The sequence below is a fragment of the Bufo gargarizans genome, chromosome 5 (assembly GCF_014858855.1).
Source record: "Bufo gargarizans isolate SCDJY-AF-19 chromosome 5, ASM1485885v1, whole genome shotgun sequence".
In the NCBI taxonomy this organism is placed as follows: domain Eukaryota; kingdom Metazoa; phylum Chordata; class Amphibia; order Anura; family Bufonidae; genus Bufo; species Bufo gargarizans.
In genome coordinates, this window is record NC_058084.1 from 12,241,445 (window position 1) to 12,268,504 (window position 27,060).

The 27,060-nt window shown below is 47.9% G+C and overlaps 1 protein-coding gene across 2 annotated transcripts in view; it reads left to right on the forward strand.

The window, feature by feature from the left end:
- Window positions 1-26,527, forward strand: part of LOC122938774 (general transcription factor IIH subunit 4-like) — a 42,959-nt gene extending 16,432 nt beyond the window's left edge. For both annotated transcript variants that reach the window (XM_044294535.1, XM_044294537.1), the window contains exons 8-14: window positions 1,136-1,204; window positions 1,291-1,374; window positions 1,554-1,686; window positions 16,653-16,783; window positions 17,558-17,605; window positions 17,731-17,809; window positions 25,960-26,527. In XM_044294535.1, the coding sequence (XP_044150470.1) occupies window positions 1,136-1,204; window positions 1,291-1,374; window positions 1,554-1,686; window positions 16,653-16,783; window positions 17,558-17,605; window positions 17,731-17,809; window positions 25,960-26,129 (714 nt within the window). In that variant the 3' untranslated portion in view covers window positions 26,130-26,527. The remainder of the gene's footprint in view (window positions 1-1,135; window positions 1,205-1,290; window positions 1,375-1,553; window positions 1,687-16,652; window positions 16,784-17,557; window positions 17,606-17,730; window positions 17,810-25,959) is intronic.
- The last annotated feature ends 533 nt before the right edge of the window (window positions 26,528-27,060 follow it).

Consider the following 27,060-nt stretch of genomic DNA (forward strand, 5'->3'; position numbering starts at 1 on the left):
ACAATAAGGAATACTGGCGCAGCTTGCAGGGTCGCATGGTTCTCGGGGCACTGCGGGCACTGCGGCTGTACAGCTACACCCCAAGGCTAATTTCACACATGCAAGTTTTCTGTCTGGATGCGTTCCATTTTGAAAATGGTCAGCATCCAGACTTAACCCCGACTGAATTTATTTAAGTGGGTTTATGTACATGAGCATTCTTTTTTTCACTGTTCATCTGTCCATTCAGGAAAAATCGCAGCATGTTCTGTCTTCATCCGTTTTTCATGCAGGACTGGTCCATTTATGTCAGTGGATCAGTGAAAAAAAGTAACAGCACACGGATGGCATCCGAAAGCCATTTTTCACTGATGGTTGCTAGTAGATGCCGGGTGTTATTAAGTTTTGAGACAGCACGCCAAAGAGTTGATGTTCAAAAATTCAGTTTTTATTCATTCAAGTTTCAACACTTATTGCAACGTTTCGGGCCCAATTTCTGTGCCTTTCTTCAAGCTGTACATGAGGGAGTCTGAATCCACAGCATGGATGTACAGCTTGAAGAAGGGCACCGAAATTGGGGCCGAAACGTTGCAATAAGTGTTAGGAATGTACCACTGGTATTAAAACTTGAATGAATAAAAACAGAATTTTTGAACATCAACTCTTTGGCGTGCTGTCTCAAAACTTAATAGGAATGACTTATGCAGATTTCTATAGTGGAAGGAATCAGTTGAGGATGCGCACTTATAAAAGCCATTTAGTGGATGAGTGCCGTGGCCGTACTTTGTTTGCTAGTAGATGTCGGGTGTTATTCTTCATACGCGTCAAAAACGGATGTAAAACAGATGCAATCCTGGCAGTAAAAACTGAAACACTGAACACAATTGCAGAAAAGTTGATTTGACTTCCATGCATAACCATCACTTTTTTTTACTTTCATGTGAAAGGCCTAAGTGTGATGATCTTAATGAAATTGCCGTGTTTGCAGGTCCTAATCTACAAGTTCAGTAGCCTCTATGTGAGCTGTAGAGCATAGTCCACTGAAAGTACCATTCAAGCTAAATAAATAAAAAAACATACAAAACTGCACCACGGAATTATTACTTCATACCTGCTAATTTCCTAGCACTTTTATATTTCTGTTTTATACATTCAGTCTCGGGGAATGAATCTGGTGGAAATACTGTCCTTCATGTTCCAGCTAAGCTTTTCTACGCTTGGAAAGGTAAATTGTATTGGAATAAACAGCTCTTGACGTTTTCTCCAAAAGAAAGCTTGTGCCTGAGACATTGCATGCTTTCTGCATTACAGGACTACTCTGTGGAGGGGATGAGTGACTCACTTCTGACTTTTCTACAACACCTACGAGAATTTGGACTGGTATTTCAGAGGAAGGTAAGCAGTATCTGTATATACCTCCTCCATTCAAAAATGAGATACTGACAGCAAATGCCGTAATTGAGTCCTGTAATATTGGCCATAAAAAGTTTAGGGATTTTTTAAATATATCCTTCCTGCTATCATAGTCCATAACTGGTTACAAACTGAAGAGGCATTTCTCGTGTCATTTTCAGAGGAAGTCTCGTCGCTACTATCCGACACGTCTGGCGATAAATCTGGCTTCTGGAATCTCTGGGACTTCTCTTGACAGCCATAAGCAGGGATTTATTGTGGTAGAGACTAACTACAGGGTATATGCATATACAGGTTAGTAACTGTTGAAAGTAGTGACATTTTTCACTTCAATTTGCAGTAACTAATGGACCCTGCAAAAGTGTCAATACAAAATATGATAATATGAGCTTTTGCAGTTTCTGCACATAGAACCAAGCTGTGTGTGAAAAAAAAATCACCATATGCACTGAAGATTGGAAAAGATTTTAAAAAGCACCTAAGTGCACAAATAGTCCATGTGCAGATAGGGTCGGCAAAGACAGATTTCACTGGATTCAGAAGTGTAAAAGTCCAAATAATGCCTTATTTTCCGTCCAACACAACATAGTGGCATTCAAGTTTAACCCTTTTGTGACCACCAATTCGTCTTTTTACAGCAGTGCAGTCTAAGAGCGGCATGGCTGTTAAAGCCGCCGTACTTAAGGCTCGGGGGTTTTCGGATGCAGTGGTTCAGCCTATGAATCGTGCCAGGAAGCCGTCGTCTTCCAGAATCTCCCACTGGACTTGGAAGTCTGACTTTAGTTGGTGTGAGTGGAGACAGCTGTCTCCCGTTCGTTTTTCTTTGCCGTGACTTTTGGCTGTCCTGCAGTCGGGCATGGACTTGGGGCTGGCTCTCTGCTCTCTCAAAGGGCAAGTGTCGGCTCTCTCCATTCTTTTTCAGCGAAATTTAGCTTTGCTTTTGGAGGTTCAGACTTTTCTGCAGGGGGTGGCGCATGCTGCGCCCCCCTTCCGTCCTCCATTGGATCCTTGAGATCTTAATCTAGTGCTCAACGCTCTCCAAACTTCTCAGTTTGAGCCTTTGCAGCAGGTGTCACTGCACTTCCTGTCTTATAAGGTGGCTTTTTTGGTTGCAATTACTTCTATCCGTAGAGTGTCGGAATTCGCGGCTCTGTCATATCGGTCGCCCTTCCTGATCCTCCAGGATAAAGTGGTCCTTCGCCCTGTGCAGTCCTTCTTGCCCAAGATGGTGTCGACATTCCACCTAAATGAAGATATTATTCTTCCTTCATTTTGTCCAGACCAGTCTCATTCTCGAGAACAGTCACTCCATACTCTGGATCTGGTGCGTGCAGTGTGTATCTATCTGTCCCAGACGGCATCTTTCAGGCGGACGGATTCGCTGTTCGGAATTCCAGAGGGGCCGAGACGAGGACTGGCGGCGTCCAAAACTTCCATTTCCAGATGGATTTGTTTGGCTATTGTGGAAGCGTACCGCGTTAAGGACCTGGCCCCACCCTTCCTACTGCTCATTCGGCTAGGGCAGTGGAAGCCTCTTGGGTGATGCATCACGGGGCTTCGGCCCTTCAGGTGTGCAAGGCGGCAACCTGGTTGTCTTTGCATACTTTTTCCAAGTTTTACAGGGTGCACACCTTTTGCATCTTCTGGCGCTTCTTTGGGGCGTAGAGTTTTGCAAACAGCGGTTCCTTGATTGGCAGGGGGGTTGTAGTTAAGCCCACCCCCAGGGACTACTCTGGAACGTCCCATGGTCAATGCCTGTGTCCCCCAATGAGACCGATGAGAACTTGATTTTTGTACTTAACGTAAAATCTATTTCTCGCCCAGTTTCCTTGGGGGACACAGAAGACCTTGGGTATAGCTCATCTCCATAGGAGGCGTGACACTAAGTGAAAACTGTTAAGCCCCTCCTCCACAGCTATACCCTCAGCCTGGAGAGAGAGACTGCCAGTTTTTGCTTAGTGTCCAAGGAGGCAAGACACTCCCTGCTACTGCAGGGCTGTTTTCTCCTTTGTTTAATTTTTTGATTTTTACTTTTTTATTTCTTTTTGTTCCAGATCATCAGGGACAACAGAGTCGCACTAGACCTCTCTGTTCTCCCGGGGTTGAGCTGCGCCAGTGCCGGGCTCCCGCACTGCTGCCTCCCCCACAGAAGGCAAGGTGGACCAGGGCAGCCCAGCTCCCCTGCATCCCGCCAGCGCAAGGGTCGCCCGCACGCCAAGTCCCTCGCCAGCGTCCTGCCACTACGGTGCCAGTAGCTGAAGGGGCGACCCTGCTGGAACGGACCGAGGGTGAAGACGGCTGTGGTAAGAGAGAGGCTTCTCCAGCCCTACGTCCCCCTCCCTGGCCATCCTGCGTGCTGGACTCCCATGCTGGTCCCGGCGGACCTACGCTGGCTCCTGGGCTAGCTGTTGCCCAATAATTATATAGCCCCACACCACCACCATACTGGTGGCCGCAGGGCGACAATACAATGCCCCTCCATAGGGGATTGCACAGGGGTGAGCATGGCATTGCTGTGGAGGAATATAGGGCCAGAGACCTGCTCCTAGCTGCCCCTAACACAGGGGTTATGCCGTCCATCCCCCTTGCCGGTCGCAGTTCAGTAGGGGGCCCACGCTAGCTGCCCCTGTCTCTCTCTCCCTCCTTAGGGGAACTACAGATGTCCATTAGGGCAGGGGGTGCAGTGCTGGCTTCCGGGGTCTCCCTCCTTACCGGTGTGCTAGAGCCAAAGGGCCGCTCCAGGCGCTGCCAGACGCAGGGCCTCGCGGCCTGCACGATGCTCCAACAGGCCCCGGCCGACTGCTGATGCTTCCGATCGGCCGGGTGCCGCAGACTTTGACCCAGGCTTTGGCCTGCTGCTCCGGACCTCTGTCTCTGCCGGCCCGCGGGTTGGGCACCCGCGGCCGTTTGGTACATGCGACAGCCGGCTCCCTCCAGGTCCCGGCTCACCGTCGTTGCCTCTTGGCCGGCCGGGCGCCGCAAAAATCTAGGCCCCGGCTTCGGGTCCTACTAGGCCGCAACATCCCGGCCTCTGTTGGAGGGGGCGGGAACGTCTCGCGGCGCGAATTCTTCCCGCCCGCACGTCCTCCGCCCCCCCAGAGGATCGCAGCGCCGCCCCCCAGGCCGGATCTTTGTTAACCTGTTGGGTGCCGGCTATCTCCAAGGGCCGGCTCCCTTCTGGAGGACCCCCTCTATGTCCTGGTGGGCTTCCTAATAAGCCTATACGAGGCTATGTCTCTCAGTGCCTTGGGAGGACTGTATGGTGGCCCTTTCTTGCCTCAGAGTGGCTATGTTTTAAAAAAAAAAAAAAAAGGGCTTCCATGGCGGAGTTATTAAATAACGGAATGGCTGCGCAGGACGCTGCAGCATGATACAGTGGTGCTGGCTGCATGCTATGCTTCCCTTCCGTAGGCGGCATGTCGCGCTCCCCGGCTGCGGTGCTGACCGGCTGCAAGTCTCCTCTTTAGGCGGACCCTTGCCATCTACCGGGATACGGCGCTAGCCAAGTGTAGGCGCCCCCTCTTCCGCCCGTTCTATGGCAGGACATCACCTTTCCAGTTATGGTGCTGGCCATGGGCATGAACCCCTTCCTGAGTGGAATTCTGCGCTCTCTGGCCGCAGGCTAGCCATGTGCATAACCCCCTTCTATAGGTGGAATACTACATTCACCGGATCGGTGCTGACCATGGCACGACACCCCCCTTCCTTAGGGGAACGCTGCACTCACTGGTTGTAATGCTGGACAGGTGCATGTCCCCCTTCTGGGGCGGAATAATTGCACTCACCGGATTCAGTGTTGGCCATGGGTACGACCCCCCCCCCCCCCCTCCTTAGGGGAACGCGGCACTCTCACTGGATTCCCTGCCGGCCATGTATGTAACCCCCTTCGGCGGAACGCTGCACTCCCGCTGTGTTCGCTGTCGGCCATGTGTATGAAACCCTTCTATAGGAGGAATTCCGAATTCTCGCCAGATGCGGTGCTGGCCATGTGCACGTCCCCCTTCCATAAGCGGAACACTGCTCTCTTACTGGATTTACTGCCGGCCATGTGCATGACTTCCTTTCGTAAGCGGACGGCTGCACTCTTATTGGTTTGCATTTCTCGCGGTAGGTTGCTGGCCACGTGCCTGAGTGCTTGCACTCTCACCAGATCCGCTGCCGGCTATATGCATGGCCCCCTTCCGTGGGCGGTGTTCCGCACTCGCGCTGGATTGCTGCCGGCGTGGCCATGCCTCTTCTCCTCAGGCGACATTCATGCACCTTTTTTACTGACTGGGTGTCATTGTGCCAGCACGTTGCCGGCCAGGTGCATGACCCCCATCCATGGCGGATGCTCGCGCTCTCCTGGGATGCGATGGTAGCCTTGTGCACCCCCCCCTCCCCCCTTTTTGTTTGGGTCACTGCATTTTCACCAAATGCGTTGCGGGCCGTGAGCATGGCTCTAGCAGGGGTGCGCTGCTTGCACCCCCTTTGGGAATGGTGCTGGCCTTGTGCTTCATTCCATGGGCGGAAATTTGTACGCTCACGAGATTCACGGCTGTCCGTGTGTATGCTGTACTGGACGTTACCCCTTTCATGGGCGGAGTAGTTGCACTCTCGCGAAATTCGGTGTTGGGTAGATTATTGCACAATCTTTTATTGCTAGGATATCCGGTGCATGCCCCCCCTTTTCAGGGCCTTTCCACTCTTGCCATCGGCAGAGTTGCCAGGTACCTTCCCCCCCTTTTTTTCCGGGCGGACTACTTGCGTTCCTTCGCATGCCGGTACTGGTCTTGTGCATAACTCCCTTTCGGGCTGCACTTTACACTTCCGTGGATACTGTGGGACGCTGTGGCTGTGCGCTCTGTGCGTTGTTTTGGGCCGTGTATGCCTTCTCCTCCCTTGGGTGGGTTGGCCTTCTCGCTACCTGCAGGGTTGCTAGTACGTATGCCTCCCTTCTTCCTGCGACATACTTTTTTTTTCTCTCTGGGGTGTGTTTGCTTGTCGCAAGCTTGCACTTTCTCTGAGGAGATCGTTCTGTCCACTTGTGAGCCTAAGGTGTTGTTGTCCGACACGCGACAATGGATGCTCAATGTATTCACAGCTGTATATCTTGTATGTACGTAGACGGGCTCTGCTGGCTCGCTACTGCACTGAGCTGAGTGGTACCCATTCTCCGGTGGGGTCCCGTTGTTGTCGGCACCCACCATGTTCGTTGGCCTTTCCACCTGGGGAGTGTTCGGGGTTCCTTGATGCGTACCCATTCGTCATTTAGTGGCATTGTTTCCCTACGCAACCGGTCGGGGTCGAGAGTGTTGTCTACAGTGCCGCTCGACCTCTACGTTGGCTCTGGCGGGACTACGGTTCCCTCGCCTACTACCATTTCCTCTTCTCGGATGCAGTGTGGTGTGGGTCCTTCCTATTGGCGCCCTTTGCGCTCCAGTCTGTTGCTGCCAGGTTCAGACTGCTCCTCTCGGGTAGGTCGCCCAACTCTTCTTGGGTGCTTGATTGTCCAGGTCCTGGGGACCTCCACCTTGGTTTCTTCAGGGTATTCGCCTGCTGCGACGGTGTGCAGGTAGTCTCACAGAGTAGAGGGGATTCGGCTCTTCCTTTCCTCGCCGGCTCGGTTTTTTTGGCTTCTGCTCTGGGTTTGTCGTTCCAATGTGGCTGCTGCCCCGGCCAGGCCTCAGTGGCTGTTCCGTCGTTGCCCCCCCCCCCCCCCCCCTCCTCTGGGGTGAGCATGGTTGTTCGCTTGGATGGTTCCGGTGTTACTTGCGGTCTCGTACCATCTCCCTCGTTCTCGCTGGCGGTGCTAGCGGTTTGCCGGGCCTACCGCGTTTTGTCCTCCCACTGGGTGCAGGTTGCCTTTCCGTTCTGGGTGTATGGTCCTGTGGGACTTACTTTCTCAGTGCCTTGGGAGGACTGCCCTTCGGTCAGGATTGTCCTTGGATCTCCCACACGGGGCTGTGGAACTCCTTTCTTTGGTGGCTACATCGACTTGGACTTGGCCTGTCTGGTTTGGGCATCTGTCGGATGCTGGGCAGACCCTTCGGGTTTCTTCCGTCTGTCCTTCTGCTCCCCCACTCCGGTCGGATACGGGGCTATGTTGTTCGGGGGCCGACAGGACCGTGGTTTCCGATCCTTCGGCCGTGTTACTGGTCTGCGCCTGATCCCATTGGGTTTTCTTCCGCTTACTGGGTGATTCCTGCGAGCACGCTAGTGTTCGCTCCCGACTGTTTAGTACAGGTTTGGTTGTCGGGCTTAGGGTTCTTACCTGGGGTTTTGTGGGAAGCGGGGCATTCCCCCACTCTGCCTTCTCGCCCTTGGTTCTGTCTTTCGCTAGTCCGGCCTGACCCTGGGACTTCTGTTACTTGAAGTGTCAAGTGTCTGCGCTGTCCTTCCCCTTCCAGCGTTTCCTGGCCCTCTTGGGCCTTGTCATGTCCTTCTGCCACAGAGTGGCTCTGTGGTTCCTCTTTATCGTTTCCTGGTTCCGCCCTGGGAACTACATACTGAGCTCTCTGCGCTCCGGTCTTTCCCTTGGAGCCGTTGCAGGAGTTCTTCCTACTCCTTCTGTCTTGTACGGTTGTGTTTCTGTTGCCATCATGTCTGACGGGTGCCTGATTGATGGCCCTTCGTGTTCTGTGCCTTCTGTCCTTTTCCAGGACAGGGCTGTTCTCCGTCCTGTTCCTTTCTTCCTTCCTTCCTTCTGAAGGTGTTATCTGCCTTCTTATCAACGAGGCTTTCGTCCTTTTCCACCCATCCCCGGGTACGGACGCTTTGCCGTTGGGAGGTTGTTGGACCTTGCGGTTGTTTACTTGGAGATCTCCGACTCCGGTCGGCGTTCGGTCTCTTGTGTTTCCAGGAGGTCAGTGCAAAGGTTGATGGCCTCCAGGGTGGCCTCCTCCGCTTTCTCAGTGTGGCTTTTTGCTGTGGTTATCGCACCAATGGCAGGGTTCTGCTTTCGGTGTCACCGTTCATTTCATCAGAGCAGTCGGTGCCTCCTGGGGCGGGGGTGTTAGGTTTCGGCCATTCATTTGTGCAGGGCGGTCACTTCTTCCTTGCACACCTTACCGAGTTCTACTGGGGGCATACTCGGGCTTCGGCGTATGCTGCCTTGGGCCGCCTGGTCTGCAGGCGGTGTTTTCTTGATGCCTTCGGGTGCTTCGCCTTGGTGCTGTGGTCCCTCCCCTCTTGGACTGCTATTGAACGTCCCAAGGTCTTCTGTGTCCCCCAAGGAAACTGGGCGAGAAAACGAGATTTTTGTATTACTTACCAGTAAAATCTCTTTCTCGCTCTTTCCTTGGGGGACACAGCACCCACCCATTCTTGTTTTTTCTTTGCACGGTTTCAGAGTTTGTTTTACCCGTTGGGTAGTTGGCTTGTTGGTTCCACTTTTGGACTTTGCCTTTTCTCACTGCTTGGACACGCAACTGGCAGTCTCTCTCTCCAGGCTGAGGGTATAGCTGTGGAGGAGGGGCTTAACAGTTTTCACTTAGTGTCACGCCTCCTATGGAGATGAGCTATACCCAAGGTCTTCTGTGTCCCCCAAGGAAAGAGCGAGAAAGAGATTTTACTGGTAAGTAATACAAAAATCTCGTTTTCTCTTCCGTTCATTGGGGGACACAGCTCCCAACCAATTTTTTGTTTATGGGCCTTTTCGGGCCTGTGTTGTTCTGGGTTTCGTATAATGTGATTTTCTTATGGCTGGCTTCTCCTACTGCTTTTACACTAAACTTATTAGCTTGGTCCCTGCAGGAAGGGATATAGCTAAAGAGAGAGGAGCTTACACTTTGTGTGCTTAGTGTCCGCCTCATAGTGGCAACAGCTATACCCATGGTCAATGCCTGTGTTCCCCAATGAACCGAGGGGAAACAGATTTTACGGAGAGTCCAAAAATCTAGTTTTCAAGCAAGAGAGATCAATGTATATGGCGTAAACGGTGTAGAAGCACAATTTTCCATCAGCACACGTATTATAGACAATATACAGTATTCGAATGTATTGTATGCAGCGTTCCATGGGCAAACTGACACAAGTAATATATGCTTGCATCCATTGCTTATTAATTTTTCACTGTCTACAGTTTGGTTCATTGATATACTGCATGCTATGCATTTATCTATATGATGTGTGCGGATGGATGATTGTGCTTTTATACTGTATATCGTTTTTGCACCATATTGATCTATGGTGGGTGTAATACATTCTGTTAGTGTATACTGTATTTGTTATACTTGACTTTTAATAATGTAATATGATTGTACAGTCGTGGCCAAAAGTTTTGAGAATGACACAAATATTATTTTTCACAAAGTTTGCTGCTAAACTGCTTTTAGATCTTTGTTTCAGTTGTTTCTGTGATGTAGTGAAATATAATTACACGCACTTCATACGTTTCAAAGGCTTTTATCGACAATTACATGACATTTAGGCCTCATGCACACAACTCTTTTTTCACGGTCCACAAAACGGGGTTCCGTTGTTCCGTGATCCGTGTCCGTTTTTTCCTCCGTGTGTCTTCCTTGATTTTTGGACTATCACCAGACCAGAAAAGTGAAAAAAAAAATCTAAGTCAAGTTTGCCTTGAAAATGATAGGAAAAAAATCGGACACGGATCACGGACGCGGATAACAATCTTGTGTGCCTCCGTGTTTTTTCACGGACCCATTGACTTGAATGGGTCCGCGAACCGTTGTCCGTCAGAAAAATAGGACAGGTCATATTTTTTTGACTGACGGACAGGAAACACGGATTACTGACGCAGATGACAAACGGTGCATTTTCCGAGTTTTCAACGGACCCATTGAAAGTCAAAGGGTCCGCAGAAAATCACGGAAAACGGAACAACGGACACAGATGCACACAATGGTTGTGTGCATGAGGGCTTATGCAAAGAGTCAGTATTTGCAGTATTGGCCCTTCTTTTTCAGGACCTCTGCAATTCGACTGGGCATGCTCTCAATCAACTTCGGGGCCAATTTCTGACTGATAGCAGCCCATTCTTTCATAATCACTTCTTGGAGTTTGTCAGAATTAGTGGGTTTTTGTTTGTCCACCCGCCTCTTGAGGATTGACCAAGTTCTCAATGGGATTAAGATCTGGGGAGTTTCCAGGCCATGGACCCAAAATGTCAACGTTTTGGTCCCCGAGCCACTTAGTTATCACTTTTGCCTTATGGCACGGTGCTCCATCGTGCTGGAAAATGCATTGTTCTTCACCAAACTGTTGTTGGATTGTTGGAAGAAGTTGCTGTTGGAGGGTGTTTTGGTACCATTCTTTATTCATAGCTGTGTTTTTGGGCAAAATTGTGAGTGAACCCTCTCCCTTGGATGAGAAGCAACCCCACACATGAATGGTCTCGGGATGCTTTACTGTTGGCATGACACAGGACTGATGGTAGCGCTCACCTTTTCTTCTCGGGAAAAGCCTTTTTCCTGATGCCCCAAACAATCGGAAAGAGGCTTCATCTGAGAATATAACTTTGCCCCAGTCCTCAGCAGTCCATTCACCATATTTTCTGCAGAAGATCAATCTGTCCCTGATGTGTTTTTTTGGAGAGAAGTGGCTTCTTTGCTGCCCTTCTTGACACCAGGCCATCTTCCAAAAGTCTTCGCCTCACTGTGCGTGCAGATGCGCTCCCACTGCCTGCTGCCATTCCTGAGCAAGCTCTTCACTGGTGGCACTCCGATCCCGCAGCTGAATCCTCTTTAGGAGACGATCCTGGCGCTTGCTGGACTTTCTTGGACGCCCTGAAGCCTTCTTAACAAGAATTGAACCTCTTTCCTTGAAGTTCTTGATGATCCTATAAATTGTTGATTGAGGTGCAATCTTAGTAGCCACAATATCCTTGCCTGTGAAGCCATTTTTATGCAACGCAATGATTGCTGCACACGTTTCTTTGCAGGTCACCATGGTTAACAATGGAAGAACAATGATTTCAAGCATCACCCTCCTTTTAACAGGTCAAGTCTGCCATTTTAACCCAATCAGCCTGACATAATGATCTCCAGCCTTGTGCTCGTCAACATTCTCACCTGAGTTAACAGGACGATTACTGAAATGATCTCAGCAGGTCCTTTAAAGGGGTTATCCGAGTTATGGGGAAAAAAAAATAAAAAATTATAAAACTCATCGGGACATACATATACATTAGTTAAGCTTGATTTATTAAGAGAGAAACCCATACTTACACCTTTTCATGGTTCTGTTATTGCTGTGTTTACATGCTGAAGTACATGCTGAGGGGGCGTATAACAACAATGCCTGAGCTCTCCCTCATGAATATTTTGTGGGCGTGAACAATCTGACCTTCCCCTCACCCTGCTCTGCACATCCTAACTTTGCATAAAATAAAAAAAACAGTCACATGATCATCTCCTAGCTCACACAGACAGATCATCCTGTCACATTGCAGGATACACAGGCTCTGTGTATCTAAGCTCTATGGCAGCTCTGTGTATCTAAGCTCTATGGTAGCTATGTGTATCTAAGCTCTATGGCAGCTATGTGTATCTAAGCTCTGTGTATCTAAGCTCTATGTATCTAATATAGCTTAGATAAATATAGGTATCAGATAGCTCAGATACATCAAGGTGTCATATATGACACCTATATCTATCTAAGCTATATTACAGCCATATCTATGTTGACTATATACTATGTAGTCACTGCCCCCCCATACACAATACAGTGTCCCCCTCCCCTCCATACACACAATGCAGTCACCCCCACCCCATGCACACAATGCAGTGTCCCCCCTCCCCTCCATACACACAATGCAGTCACCCCCACCCCATACACACAATGCAGTGTCCCCCCTCCCCTCCATACACACAATATACACAATGCAGTCACCCCCACCCCATACACACAATGCAGTGTCCCCCACCTTCCTCTCCCCGGGAAACCTAAGAGCCCAGGCAGAAGCACATGTCTTTACTCTCCAGTGTAAACTGCAGGGAGGGCGTGTCTTTCATCTGATTGGCTGTCCTGACTTTGCCTTCTCTCTTTTATTGGCTGAGTTGCTTGTCCTTCATTCCTGCTCCTGGATCACAGCAATACAGTGACTGGCAGCGCCTGGGTAACCCTTTCCTAATCAGAGCTCTCCTGTACACTCTTTCAGTGCAACACAGGAGCTTCTGTTTTGCACAGTACTATTGATCATGTGTATGGTAATGACAGCCCTGCTGCTCTATTGTTATAATAATGAGATCGCAGCAGCCAGATACAGGGGGAGAGGGGGCGGGCACCAAAGGCTCTGACGTCTCGTTTACAGAGATGGGCCACTCCCTCAAGCAGGGAGAAGCTTGTAAACGAGACGTCGGTGCCAGAGAAGGGTTGATGACGTGGAAACAGCGCAAAATCAATAAAGTAAGTACATTAGAAATGTATCTTTAATAATGTATAAAGCGGCCCTAACACATATTTTTTTGAATCGGATAACCCCTTTAATGACAGCAATGAAATGCAGTGGAAAGGTTTTTTGGGGATTAAGTTAATTTTCATGGCAAAGAAGGACTATGCAATTCATTTGATCACTCTTCATAACATCCCTGTATATGCAAATTGTTATTATAAAAACTTAAGCAGCAACTTTTCCAATATTTATGTAATTCTCAAAACTTTTGGCCACAACTGTATTTCTCATCCGTATCATTGGGGGACACAGGCTTGACCATGGGTATAGCTGTTGCCACTAGGAGGCGAAGGCTAAGCACACAAAGTGTAAGCCCCTCCCCTTCAGCTATACCCTTCCTACAGGGACTAAGCTAAATCTGTTTTAGCTTAGTGTCTGTAGGAGGCAGACCTCCCTGCGTTTTTTTTTTTTTCCTTTTCTTTTTTCTAGCGGGTGTTTTAGGCAGTCCTTACAACTGCCTGCACTCCACCCAGGAGACGGAAGACTAGGGGGTCCCCTAAGCCGCCTTCCCGTTCTCCAGAAGCAAAGGAGGACCAGAGGTTCCCTCAAAACCTCTGTATCCCGCCAGCGTTCGGACCACCACAGCCGTCCACCACAAGTCCCCTCTGTTCCGATGTAGCATCCCTCCGCAAGGGGCCGCACGCCGAAGGTGGTGATCCGGCTGGAGCCAGGGGGATAGACGCCGGACAGGTGAGTGTGTAAAAAAAAAAAGAGGAAGGAATTTGGCCCCTTTTCCAATACCCTCCCCAAGTTACCTGGTCCCTAAGAGGCTGGGCCCCTCCAGGAGGTCGAGAGACTTCTCCGGTTCGCAGTGGGTCCTTTTCACTTCCAGTTTGTAGCCCTCCTGTTCGGCCTGGCCACGGCTCCCAGGGTCTTTACAAAGATTTTGGGGCAGTCATGGCCCTGCTCCATGCCAGGGGTATTGTGGTGATCCCTTACTAAGACGATATCCTGGTGAAGGGTTCGTCAATCTGGCTAACGGCAGACAGCCTGAGCATAGTTCTGGACACCCTAGAATGCTTCGGAATGGATCCTGAACAGGCAGAAGCATTGTCTTTATCCCTCACAGCGGTTGACTTATCTGGGCATGGTGCTCGACACATTGCAGGTCAAGGTGTTTTTGCCTCTGGAGAAGCTGTCCGCTCTCAGTCTTCAGATTCTTCCCTTGTTGCAGCCAGGTCCTGTTCCCATTCGCCACTGCATGCAGGCTCTGGGTCACATGGTCTCTGCCTTCAAAGCAGTTTCCTATGCTCATTTCCATACTATAGCGCTTCAGAGAGCCATTCTGTCCAGCTGGGACCGTTCCCCAGCCTCCCTAGATCGGCCCATGTGTCTCCCTGCCCCGGTCCGCCGGGCCCTCAGTTGGTGGCTGGTCTCTCCGATGTTGACTTGGGGCCGCTCGTTCTTCCTCTCCGTTGGACGGTGTTAACAATGGACGCAAGCCTCAGGGGTTGGGGGGGGGGGCGGGAAGAGTGTTGGAAAATCTCTGTTCAAGGGGTATGGTTGGGAACGCTCCCTTCCAATCAATATTCTGGAGTTGAGGGCGATTCGGCTCTGAGGCGTTGGGCCGACCTTCTCAGGGGTTTTCCGGTTCGGGTTCAGTCCGACAACTCCATGGCGGTGCGCTACATCAAGGGCAGAGAAACATGTTCCGGCACTGTCGGCAGTTCACATACACGGCGTCGACAACTGAATCGCCGACTTCCTCAGTCGGAAGAGTCTCTATCCCGGCGAGTGGGCTGTTTACGCGCAGGTCTTTCGGGCCATCTGCAAGCGGTGGGGGCGACCAGATGTGGATCTCATGGCCTCCCGCTTCAACAACAAAGAAGAAGACTTCGTTGCGCGGTCCAGGGACCCCATGGCCCTGGCGTGCGCTGCGCTGGTAATTCCATGGAGTCGGTTCACATTTCCTTACGTGTTCCCGCCTCTGTCTCTTATTTCGTGCCTCCTTTGGAAGATCAGGTCCGAGGGACTGCCCATCATTCTTGTGGCCCCCAATTGGCCGCGCCCGGGTGTGGCATGCCTCTATAGTTGCTCTTCTTGCCGACGAACCCTGGTGTCTTCCTCTTCGGGAGGACCTCCTGTCACAGGGGCCCATCTTCCACCCAAATTTAGGGTCGCTACATTTAACGGCATGGCTGTTGAAGCCGCCGTACTGAAGGCGCGGGGGGTTCTCGGATGCTGTGGTCTAAACTATGATTCATCGTCTTCCCTAATCTACCATCAGACCTGGCAGTCATATTTGAGTTGGTGCGAGCAGCATCAGCTGCCTCCCAGTTCGGTTCTCTTTGCCGCGACTCGGGCATGGACTTGGGGCTGGCTTTCAGCAACCTCAAAGGGCAGGTTTCGGCTCTCTCGATTGTTTTATCGGAATTTGGATTCACAAAAAGCCAGACTGCAACGTTTCGGCTACATGGTAGCCTTTATCAAGCTAAATAATACGTGATATTCTCAACTATAATATAGTAAATATAGCCCCCTTATAAGGTAAACGCATATATTTTAATTAGACAACTGTGATTGATATGTCACTTTATGAGGGTTTACTATGGATTGGTTACGTTTATAACTTGGGGGTTGTGACACCCGATTGGCTCCCCATCACATAGGGAGGGGCTATATTCACTATATTATAGTTGAGAATATCACTTATTTAGCTTGATAAAGGCTTCCATGTAGCCGAAACGTTGCTGTCTGGCTTTTTGTGTACATATTCTAAGTACGATCAATAAAGAAAGAACTGGAGATGCTGCCGTTACCTTATTTTGATTGCTATTGTCAAAATAGGTCATCAGTATCTGATCAGTGGGGGTCCGACACCCAGCACTCTGGCTGATCAGCTGTTTGTAGAGGAGGTGGCGCTTCCTCTTCATTACACTTCACTTTGTCTTGGCCACCACTCCAGAGGAGACGATGCATAGTGTAAAGACCAGGAAGCTGCTCTCGCGTGGATCGCTGCCTCCTCGTCTCGCAGCTGATTGGCGGTGGTTGCGGGTGTCAGACCCCTAACAATCAGATATTGATGCCCTATCTTGACAATAGGTCATCAATATTAACAGTTGGACAACCCCCTTTAAGGGCTCATGCACACGACCGTTGGATGTTTTGCAGTCCGCAACTGCAAAACACTGATGCTGGCCGTGTGCATTCCGCATTTTACGGAACAGCCGGACCCTAATAGAAAGGTTCTATCCTTGTCCGTATTGCGGACAATAATAGGACATGTTCTATTTTTTTTTTTTTTTTTTGCGGGATAGTCATGCGGACATGCACACAGTCATTTCAGGTTTTTTTTGAGGCCCCATTGATGTGAATGTTTCTGCATGCAGACCACAAAAATAAAACGAATGGACACGGAAAAAAACATATTTGTATTTATTAGCCCTAAGCCTTAGGCTACGTGACCAGCAGCATCTTCTCTTCACACCATATACTGTGTTACACTGTTCTGATGTACTGATGTCATATTTTATTTAAAATTTCCTTTTGTATAGTGGCTTCATTGCAGGTGTACTTTTGATGGCTTAATGTGCATTCAGGGTTTGTTATATGGGAGGTACCCCCTTCTACCACTTCTGCACTTTGCGCTTTTTAAATTTTTTTTAACTTTTTCCTGCTTGTTTTATTCAATAAAAAGTGTATATTTTCCTATCCCACTTGCATATGGTGAGTTTTCGCACACAGCTTGGTTTTATGTGCAGATAGTGATTATTGGTGTGCGGCACCTGTTGCAACATATTGTCCATTAGCGGCGCCATTTCTATTTTTGTGAGATATTGCAATGGTTACAATTGAGCATATTGTCCAATTCTCTACTTCTCCTCTCTATGCTCCCCTGTTCACGTAACACATTATATATTCTCAGATTCAGAACTGCAGATTGCTCTTATTGCTCTGTTCTCTGAAATGCTGTATCGCTTTCCCAACCTGGTGGTGGCACAAGTGACTAGAGAAAGTGTTCAACAAGCTATTGGAAATGGCATCACTGCTGAGCAGGTAACAGGACCTGAGAGAACGGGAGGTATACTGTATTTTTAGTTGCAAGTGAATAGATTAACAATTTTTTTTAAATGGAATATGTACTATACTAATTGCATGTTAGGAAGTGTCAGCAGGTGTCCAGGATCTAGGCTGACTCTTCTGGATCTCCTCTGACCCAGCTCTTCTGTGCTGGGAGGCTCGGTTGCCAATCATCCGGATTGCTGACATTTGTATTTTTAGAGCTCTTACCTTGGCTTGCTTTGGACTTGGCTTGCTTTGGAGAACTGTTGTTCTCTTTGCCCTGGTTCTTCCTTTGACCTATTGTTGCTGATCTGTGTCTGTTACTGTACTATGTCTGCTTTTGTCTCGTCACCGTCTGCAATCCGAGACCACTCGGGGTGAATTTTTAACTTGGGCATTCACTGCTGGAAAGTCCATCCCTCTTTGCGGAGAATTAGGGTGAAGGATCCCTTCAACTCTACATTCCAGTTTAGCCTATGCCAGTTGTATTATGGCTTAGAAAATCCACGGCTGTAACCGTAAACAGGGTCATGCATACTACCGTATTGTCTGTCCGCATCCAATCCACATTTTTTGCGGATCAGATGCAGACCCATTCATTTCAAAGGGGCCACAAAAATGCAGACCGTCTGCTGCCCACATCCGTATGTCTGTTCTGCACCCCTGCAAAGAAAATAGAACATGTCCTATTCTTGTCCGTTTTCACATAGATACCTCATCTATAGAAATATCTGAGTAGAATCATTTATTTATATTTCAAATCTCTAGATAATCCATTTTCTTCGGACCAGATCCCACCCAGTAATGTTGCAGCAGGTAAGATGGTGGTTTTTTAGCTGTAAATGTCTGCATGATTTTTAGTTTGCGATCATGAGTTGTCATAGTTAGAGGGGACTTGGCACTGATGGCACAGTTAATATTGTTACCTGTATCTTTTGCAGAATCCAGTGCTTCCACCAACTATCACTGACCAGATTCGTCTTTGGGAACTAGAGAGAGATCGCCTCCGTTTCTCTGAAGGTGAGGATTTAAAAATAATAATTTTTTATGTAATACTCATAGTTGCAACTGCTATGTTTTTCCATTGCATAATTAAAGGGGTTGTCCGGGTTCAGAGCTGAACCTGGACATACCATAATTTCACCCAGGCAGCCCCTTTGATGTTAGCATCGGAGGATCTTGTGCTCTGATGAGCTGCCTTGACACTGCCGGGCGGCAGTGTGTTCTGTGATGTCACCGACTCTGATGGGCGGGCTTTAGCGCTGCCCTAGCCGTTTTACAGACTAAGGCAGCGCTAAAGCCCGTCCATCAGTGCCAGTGACGTTACTGGGCTTCTTGGCAGCCCCATGGAGAGCCCGGTACGTCACCGGAACTTCGGAAAATGCCTTTACCTTGCGCGATTAAGCGTAGGGCAAAGGAGAGCATCGGAGCATGATCTGCTCCGATACTAAAGTCGGGGGCTGCCTGGGTGAAAATGTGGATATGTCCGGGTTCAGCTCTTAACCCAGGCAACCCATTTAAATGTCCCCATACACAGTAGACTGTTGAGAGCCAGACCAGCCTACAATATAATTAGAGATGAGCAAATTTCTAAAAATCGATTCGGCTGGTTCACCGAATTTTCTGAAAAAAATTTGGTTCGATACGAATTTATTTGTGGCGAATTGCGTAAAAAAAAATGCTATTTCCTGGCTTCAGAGAGCCTTTATAGTGGTGTAGAACACTGTGCCTTGCAGTAACACGCATAGGGAGTCTGCTGTGGTAGTGAAACAATACTGTAAGTCATGTAGATAACAGGCGTTGCTCTTAGAATCACTGCACACTTCACTTATTTGGGCAGTTACAGGGCCAAAACTGACCAAATAACTCAAGTGTGAACTCGGTCTTATAGGTCAATGTTGGCACCAGGTGTCAAGGACATTGCAGAGGCCCAAGATTTTACTATAGCGTGAAAGAGCGCACTCCTTTTACACCAATTCACTGATTCCACATAGATTTCTACAGAACCTGTTCTATTAAACGTTTATACAAGTAGAGCCCCCCTGACAGAGTGGAGAGGGTGTCAGCAGTAAGTTTGTGTTGATGTCACAGATTTATTTTCCCCTTCCTCTGATCCGTCAGAACAATAACCCCAAAAAAAGGATTCTGTCTGAGCATCCGCCTTCACTCGTTCAGCATTTGGTCAGTAATTCCTCAGTATTGCTAAAGCCCAAAAAAAAAAACAGGAGTGGATCTAAAATAGAGATGACACATGAATGGAATATTTGCATGTCTTCTGTGTTTTGTACCCACACCTGTTTTTGGCTACCAAATCATAAGCCAATTCTGATGCAACATAGGGACCATGTCATGCAGGCCTTACAGCTGTTAAATAGACAGGATCCGTTGTGCGCCTCATTTTTCCTTCCTTCTGACAGATCAGAAGAAGGGTCAAATAAATGATGTCAGCCAGGCCGAAAGGCAAAATAGTGGCCCAGTCATGAAGTGAGGAGGGTGGGAACAGCTTGAGAAGTCCAGAGAGTGGCCCTATGACATAGTGGTGAGGTGGAAGCAGCATGAGGAGACCACAGAGTCGCCCAATTGCAGAGTCTGGAGGTGGCGGCAGCATCAGGAGCAGGCCACAGGGTGGCACAATGACAGTGTGGAGGTGGCAGCAGCATCAGAAGGCCACCGAGAGGCACAATGACAGTGGTGAGGTGGCAGCAGCATCAAGAGGAGGCCACAGGGTGGCACAATGACAGTGTGGAGGTGGCAGCAGCAGCCTCAGGAGACCTGAGTGATGAGGTGGCAGCCGCATTAGGAGACCACAGAGTGACCCGTTGACAGAGTGGGGAGGTGGGTGGAAATACCAGTACCAGCTGAAGATTGTGGGTGAAAGAAGGAGCACTTGGCTCAGATGTGTGGCATCAGAATAGTAGCTGAGGCAGGTAGCCAGAAGAAACTGGTCTCTTTTGTCAAAGTGTTGGTGTGGCACCATGGATGATCTAGTCTGATGCATCAGGTGTTATTGGGTGGAAATCCTGGCTGATCCACGCCTGATTTATCTTGACAAAGGTCAGTCTGATTCCACACTAGTGGCTGGGCAGGACAGCTTTTCCAGGGCAAACTCTGCCAGTTGCGGCCACAAATCCAGTTTGGCTGCCCAGTAGTCCAGCGGATCTTCAATGTGGGGTGGCAGGGTGCTGTCCAAGTATGCCATCACCTGCTGGTTCAGGTCCTGCTCCAGGTCTAACTGCTGCTGATGAGTCGTTTCTTCACTAGGCGGGTGAAGAAAGCTGCTCATCTGCGACTCTAGACTCAAGTTGCTGCTGATGGAGCTGGAACTGCTCCTACCCCCCACCCTGCCAGAACAGCCATGGCAGAGGAACGTGAGCGCAGAGGGCCCCCGGTCAGACCTGCGAGAGGATGGACAATGGCGCAGATAGGCAGCGGCCAACTGACTACATAGGATGTCTCTATAGTAGTTCAGTTTGTCCTCCCTCTCAGCGGGTGGAAAAAAGGCCCCCATTTTGGACCGGTAGCGAGGGTCCAACAAAGTGGAGAGCCAGAAGTCATCCCTCTGCCGAATGGTGACAATTCGTCTGTCACTACGCAAGCAAGTGAGCATGTATCGGGCTATTTGTGCAAGTGACTCAGAGGGACTCCCTGCCTTCATCTCCACTGCATACTGCCACAGTATGTCTGGGTCCTCTGCCTTGTCTTCCTCATCGCCCTGTAGTTCCTCTGGCTGCTTCTTCTCCTCTTCTTCTGTCACTTATGTAGAAAAACCACCCATTTCACTACACATTGCTTGTGCTCCAATGTACTCCTCCAGTTCAGCCCCAACAGGGCTCATATGGCCATGAGATCTAGGTGCCACGTCTCCAGTCCCCTGACCAGCCAGATTTACCAGCATCTGTTCCAGGACATAAAGCAGTGGAATGATGTTGTTCATCCCGTAGTCCTGGCGACTGGCAAATAACGTGGCCTCCTCAAGGCGCCTGGGCAAACGGCAGGTGTCACGCATGAGCTGCCACTGGCTGACATCAAAGTTACACAGGGGAGTACTCCTGTCCTCTTGGATCATCAGGAAATAGTTTATGGCCTTTCTCTGTTCGTATAGTTGGTCCAACATATGGAGGGTGGAAACGTTGCATATCAGCCTATGTTGGGGAATGATGTGTGTGCTTTGCGGTGTACGAGTGGCTGAGGTGCATTTAAAGTTTCCTGGGCATTTTTAGGAAGTCTTGCAGATGGGTGGAAGACTTCAGGAACCGCTTGACAACCAGATTGAAATCGTGTGACATGCAGGGCGCATGGCTCAGCCCTCCTTGACGCAGCGCCGACACAATGTTCCTCCTGTTATCAGTCAGCATGGTTCTAATTTTAAGTTGTTGCGGAGAAAGCCAGGATTCAATTTATTAATGATGGACACAGAGTAGTTCCTCCCCTGTGTGACTCAGTACGCCCAGGCAAACGATGTGCAGAACAGCGTGACACTGCCGTGCCCTGCACATGTGGTATGCTGAAGGGGCACTGTGAATTGTCCCTGCAGTGGAAGCTGAGGACACTGTGGAGGAGGCAGAGGCGGACATTGTCACAGGACCCAATTGCTGGTGTGGCTGTGCAGGAACCACATCACTCAGTGGGCCGTAACGGACATGTAACTGCTCCCATGCCACTCTCCTCATCACTACTTGCCCACTTACTGGAGGCTGCGGCGGATGTCTCCTCCACATCTTGGCTGGCCAGTAGCTGCTGAGTGTCCTCTAGTAGCTTGTCCTTGCTGTATAGTTGAGCTGAGCCCACAGCATATAATACTTATCTGGCTGAGGGAACAGAAAAGGACAGAGGCAGGTTGAGGACAGGTGAGGGCACAGGGCCTGCTCCCGGGCCATGCCAACTAAGGGTTGTGTCTGACAAACCCACCGACTCTTGGCTGGGGGTGTCTGATGTCACTTGGGACGAAGTGGATGACCGAGTCAACCATTCAAGAACCTTTGGGTTGCTCTTCAAGACACGACCGCAAGATGACACCAGGAGCTCAGACCTCTCACTGCGACTCCAGGTGCCACGCCTTTTACTCTGCTGCGACCTGTGCCTGCGCCAGAAACATTTAAGCCTCTGCCACCCCCCTGTGCAGGGCCTGGCACTTCTCTGTCTGACATACTGTTCGATCAAATGAATAAATAAAAAGGAAATTAAAACACCCCAAAAAAGTCTGTAATTTTCTCACTTTACCACACAACGGCTAATAAGTACTTTTTTCCCCCACTAATACACACCAAAAAGTGCTTTAGAACATATAACTGCACCGCTGAACGGCAAATAGGCCCTTATTTTTTCCCACTTATACACGTTACAAAAGGCTTTAGAACATATACAGACGTGGACAAAATTGTTGGTACCCTTTGGTCAATGAAAGAAAAAGTCACAATGGTCACAGAAATAACTTTAATCTGACAAAAGTAATAATAAATTAAAATTCTATAAATGTTAACCAATGAAAGTCAGACATTGTTTTTCAACCATGCTTCAACAGAATTATGTAAAAAAATAAACTCATGAAACAGGCATGGACAAAAATGATGGTACCCCTAGAAAACACAGAACATAATGTGACCAAAGGGACATGTTAATTCAAGGTGTGTCCACTAATTAGCATCACAGGTGTCTACAACCTTGTAATCAGCCATTGGGCCTATATATATGGCTCCAGGTAATCACTGTGTTTGGTGATATGGTGTGTACCACACTCGACATGGACCAGAGGAAGCAAAGGAAAGAGCTGTCTCAAGAGATCAGAAAGAAAATTATAGACAAGCATGTTAAAGGTAAAGGCTATAAGACCATCTCCAAGCAACTAGATGTTCCTGTGAGTACAGTTGCACATATTATTCATAAGTTTAAGATCCATGGGACTGTAGCCAACCTCCCTGGACGTGGCCGCAGGAGGAAAATTGATGACAAATCTAAGAGACGGATAATCCGAATGGTAACAAAAGAGCCTAGAAAGACTTCTAAAGAGATTCAAGGTGAACTTCATGCTCAAGGAACATCAGTGTCAGATCGCACCATCCGTCGTTGTTTGAGCCAAAGTGGACTACATGGGAGACGACCAAGGAGGACACCATTGTTGAAAACGAATCATAAAAAAGCAAGACTGGAATATGCCAAACTACATGTTGACAAGCCACAAAGCTTCTGGGAGAATGTCCTGTGGACAGATGAGACAAAAATCGAAGTTTTTGCCAAGGCACATCAGCTGTATGTTCACAGACGAAAAAATGAAGCATATCAAGAAAAGAACACTGTCCCTACTGTGAAACATGGAGGAGGCTCTGTTATGTTCTGGGGCTGCTTTGCTGCGTCTGGCACAGGGTGTCTTGAATCTGTGCAGGGTACAATGAAATCTCAAGACTATCAAGGAATTCTAGAGAGAAATGTACTAGCCAGTGTCAGAAAGCTTGGTCTCAGTCGCAGGTCATGGGTCTTGCAACAGGACAATGACCCAAAACACACCGCTAAAAACACCCAAGAATGGCTAAGAGGAAAAAATTGGACTATTCTAAAGTGGCCTTCTATGAGCCCTGACCTCAATCCTATTGAGCATCTTTGGAAGGAGCTGAAACATGCAGTCTGGAAAAGGCACCCTTCAAACCGGACACAACTGGAGCAGTTTGCTCATGAGGAGTGGGCCAAAATACCTGCTGAGAGGTGCAGATGTCTCATTGACAGTTACAGGAAGCGTTTGATTGCAGTGATTGCCTCAAAAGGTTGCGCAACAAAATATTAAGTTAGGGGTACCATCATTTTTGTCCATGCCTGTTTCATGAGTTTATTTTTTTACATAATTCTGTTGAAGCATGGTTGAAAAACAATGTCTGACTTTCATTGGTTAACATTTATAGAATTTTAATTTATTATTACTTTTGTCAGATTAAAGTTATTTCTGTGACCATTGTGACTTTTTCTTTCATTGACCAAAGGGTACCAACAATTTTGTCCACGTCTGTAAGTGCACCACTGAACGGCAAATATATATTTTTTTTGCCACTAATATGTGCCAAAAAGGGCTATCATTTTCTCACTTCACCACAAAAACTTATTTTTTTGTGCCACTAATACACGCCAAAATGGCCTTTAGAACATATAATTGCACCGCTGAATGGCAAATAGGCCCTTACTTTTTTTCCACATACACTCTACAAAAGGCTTTAAAACATATACTGTAACTGTGCACCGCTGAACGGCAAATATATATTTTTTGCCACTAATACTCGCCAAAAAGGGCTGTAATTTTCTAATTTCACCAAACGGCAAATACTTTTTTTTTTTTTGTGCCACTAATACACGCCAAAAAAGGCTTTAGAACATATAACTGAACCCCTGAACGGCAAATATTATATATTTTTTTGCCACTAATACATGCCAAAAAGGGCTGTAATTTTCTCACTTCACCATACAACGGCTAATAAGCCCTTTTTTCCCAGTAATACAAGCCCAAAAATTCTTTAGAACATATAACTGCACCGCACAAGGGCACATATAACTGCACCGCGCAAGAGCACATAAGACATAGAAGTCTTATGTGCCCTTGTGCGATGCAGTTATATGTTCTAAAGTATATTTCCTAGTAATGCACCCTGTTAATGGCTGTATCACACAAAACTTGCATAACACGAAAGGTTTGCTGGAATTAGAGGTATAATCTATTGCAAACCAGAAAGCAGCAGTATAATGGCAATTTGGATCCCCAGTCAGTGCAGCAAGGTGTTAAAAGGGTTGTTCCGATTATCCAGGCTGTACACTCCCCTACTGGACCCTGTTCTTCTTCAATACTGTGGAATGAGTCCTCCCTATCCTTTCCCTGAACTTCTATACAGCAAAATAAAAGTTTTAAAGTCTTTCCTAGCACTGTCCCTAGCGCCTGCTGACGTGTCTCCCTGCACTAAGTACACTGGAAAATGGCTAAATCCAAGATGGTTGAGGCTATTTATAGGACTGTGACATCACAGGGCTGGCTGCTCATTGGCTGCATGCATGGCATTGTGGGTAATCCCTCGTTCCCAGAGTTCCTTGCTCCATGTTCTAACATGTGCAGCAGCCACTTTAGGAAAAAATGCGATTCGTTGCCACGAAGCGTGAGGAAATTCGGATTTGGTGCGAATCAAATTTTTCCTGAACTTCAGGTCGAATTCCATTTTGTCAACTTTGATTCGCTCATCTCTAATAGTAACATTCTATAGGGAACTCTCAAATAATCTGCCAGAACCTTTATTTTATTTATATTAAAGGGGTTGTCCAATAAAGACAGCCCCTGTCCATGTGGCTTTTTAGGCCATATGAACATCGTACAGGGTGTCCTCCACTCAGGACCCACAACTGAGAGCTTCGCTGATCAAGCAACTCTCATTTTGGTGGACTTGTGACATCTTTGTATTGCTGTAGGCAATAGTCAAGCCATGTAAGGCTACTTTCACACTTGCGTTCGGGGTTCCGCTTGTGAGTTCCGTTTAAAGGCTCTCACAAGCTGCCCCGAACGGATCCGTACAGCCCCAACGCATTCTGAATGGATGCGGATCCGCCTAGAATGCATCAGTATGGCTCCGTTTCGCCTCCGTTCCGCTTAGCAGGCGGACACCCGAACGCAGCTTGCAGCGTTTTGGTGTCCGCCTGGCCGTGCGGAGCCAAACTGATTCGTCCTGACTTACAAAGCAAGTCAATGGGGACGGATCCGTTTGACGTTGACACCATATGGTTCAATTGCAAACTGATCCGTCCCCCATTGACTTTGAATGTAAAATCAGGAGTCCCTATTAATATACCATCGGATCGGAGTTTTCTCCAATCCGATGGTGTATTTTAACTTGCAGCGTCCCCATCACCATGAGAACGCCTCTGTTAGAATATACCATCGGATTTGAGTTACATCGTGAAAACTCAGATCCGACAGTATATTCTAACACAGAGGCGTTCCCATGGTGATGGAGACGCTTCAAGTTAGAATATACGAAGAACTGTGTACATGACTGCCCCCTGCTGCCTGGCAGCACCCGATATCTTACAGGGGGCTGTGATCAGCACAATTAACCCCTCAGGTGCGTCACAAATACATAGAACAATCCGTATTGGTGCAGTGTGAACAGAGCCCAGTTCTGTTTTTTACATTTTTCTTTTGTGTCTTCTAGGTGTACTGTACAATCAGTTCCTCTCACAGGTGGACTTTGAAGTATTGAGAAATTATGCCCGTGATCTCGGAGTACTTGTGTTTGAAAACCCGGCAAGGCGCGTAATGGTGGTTACACCTGCAGGCCATTCAGATGTTAAACGTTTCTGGAAGAGACAAAAGCACAGCTAGTGAGCTACACGTTTTATATTTAAAATGAGAGATAGTATCCTCTACCATTTGGACCCATGTTTGTTATTGATATGCTTTTTGTACCACCTTTAGTTACTAGTCACTTGAATACCTAGTGACATTCACAGGACTTGCTGCCTTAAGAGACACATTTTTACATCTATTTTTTGTCCCTGTTTTGGTATCTTCACTGGGATTTTTGTTCAAGCTCGAGTGATATTATTCGTCTGTCTCCTACTTGGATTCAATAGTGTTATTATCTAGAAAGATTTTACTATTTATTGAATAGAAATATAACAATTACAGTCATAAACATTGCCAACTGGATGGGATCTATGAAGATAACCTCAGTTTTTCCCTGTGATTGCTCACTTCATAAATAAAGCGTTCAGGAGGTGGATTGTGTTTTTGCTTTTCTATAGAAGATAGTGCTTTTGTGAAACTGAACGTAACTGTTACTGCAAATGCTAAAAGTTTTTTTTCCTTCTCCACGTTATATAGGTTATGAGATCATTTTAGTATCGGTAATATTGCAGGGCTTTTAATGTCTTCTACATTATAATATCTAGTTAAAAGGATTGGCCACTTAACTGTTTAGTGACCACCAACGCGCCTTTTTTACGGCAGTCACTAAAGAGCATTTAATACGGGCTGACAATCGCACACATTATCGCCAACGAGCATTTAAGTAACACTTGTTGGTGATGATCAGGTGGTGTAAATCTACTGCCGATTACCTGATGAATGAGGGAAACGCTCATTCATTGGGTAATCCGATCATTTGTGCGCAAACAAAAATGCTGTGTAAACAAGATCTTCTGCCAGCAAACAACGAGTCCTTATAGGGAAGAGCAATGGCATTAGCCATTGCTCCTACCCATACTCTGGAGAAGATTGCGTTTTTCCCCGATAATCTGCTGTAATATCGTCC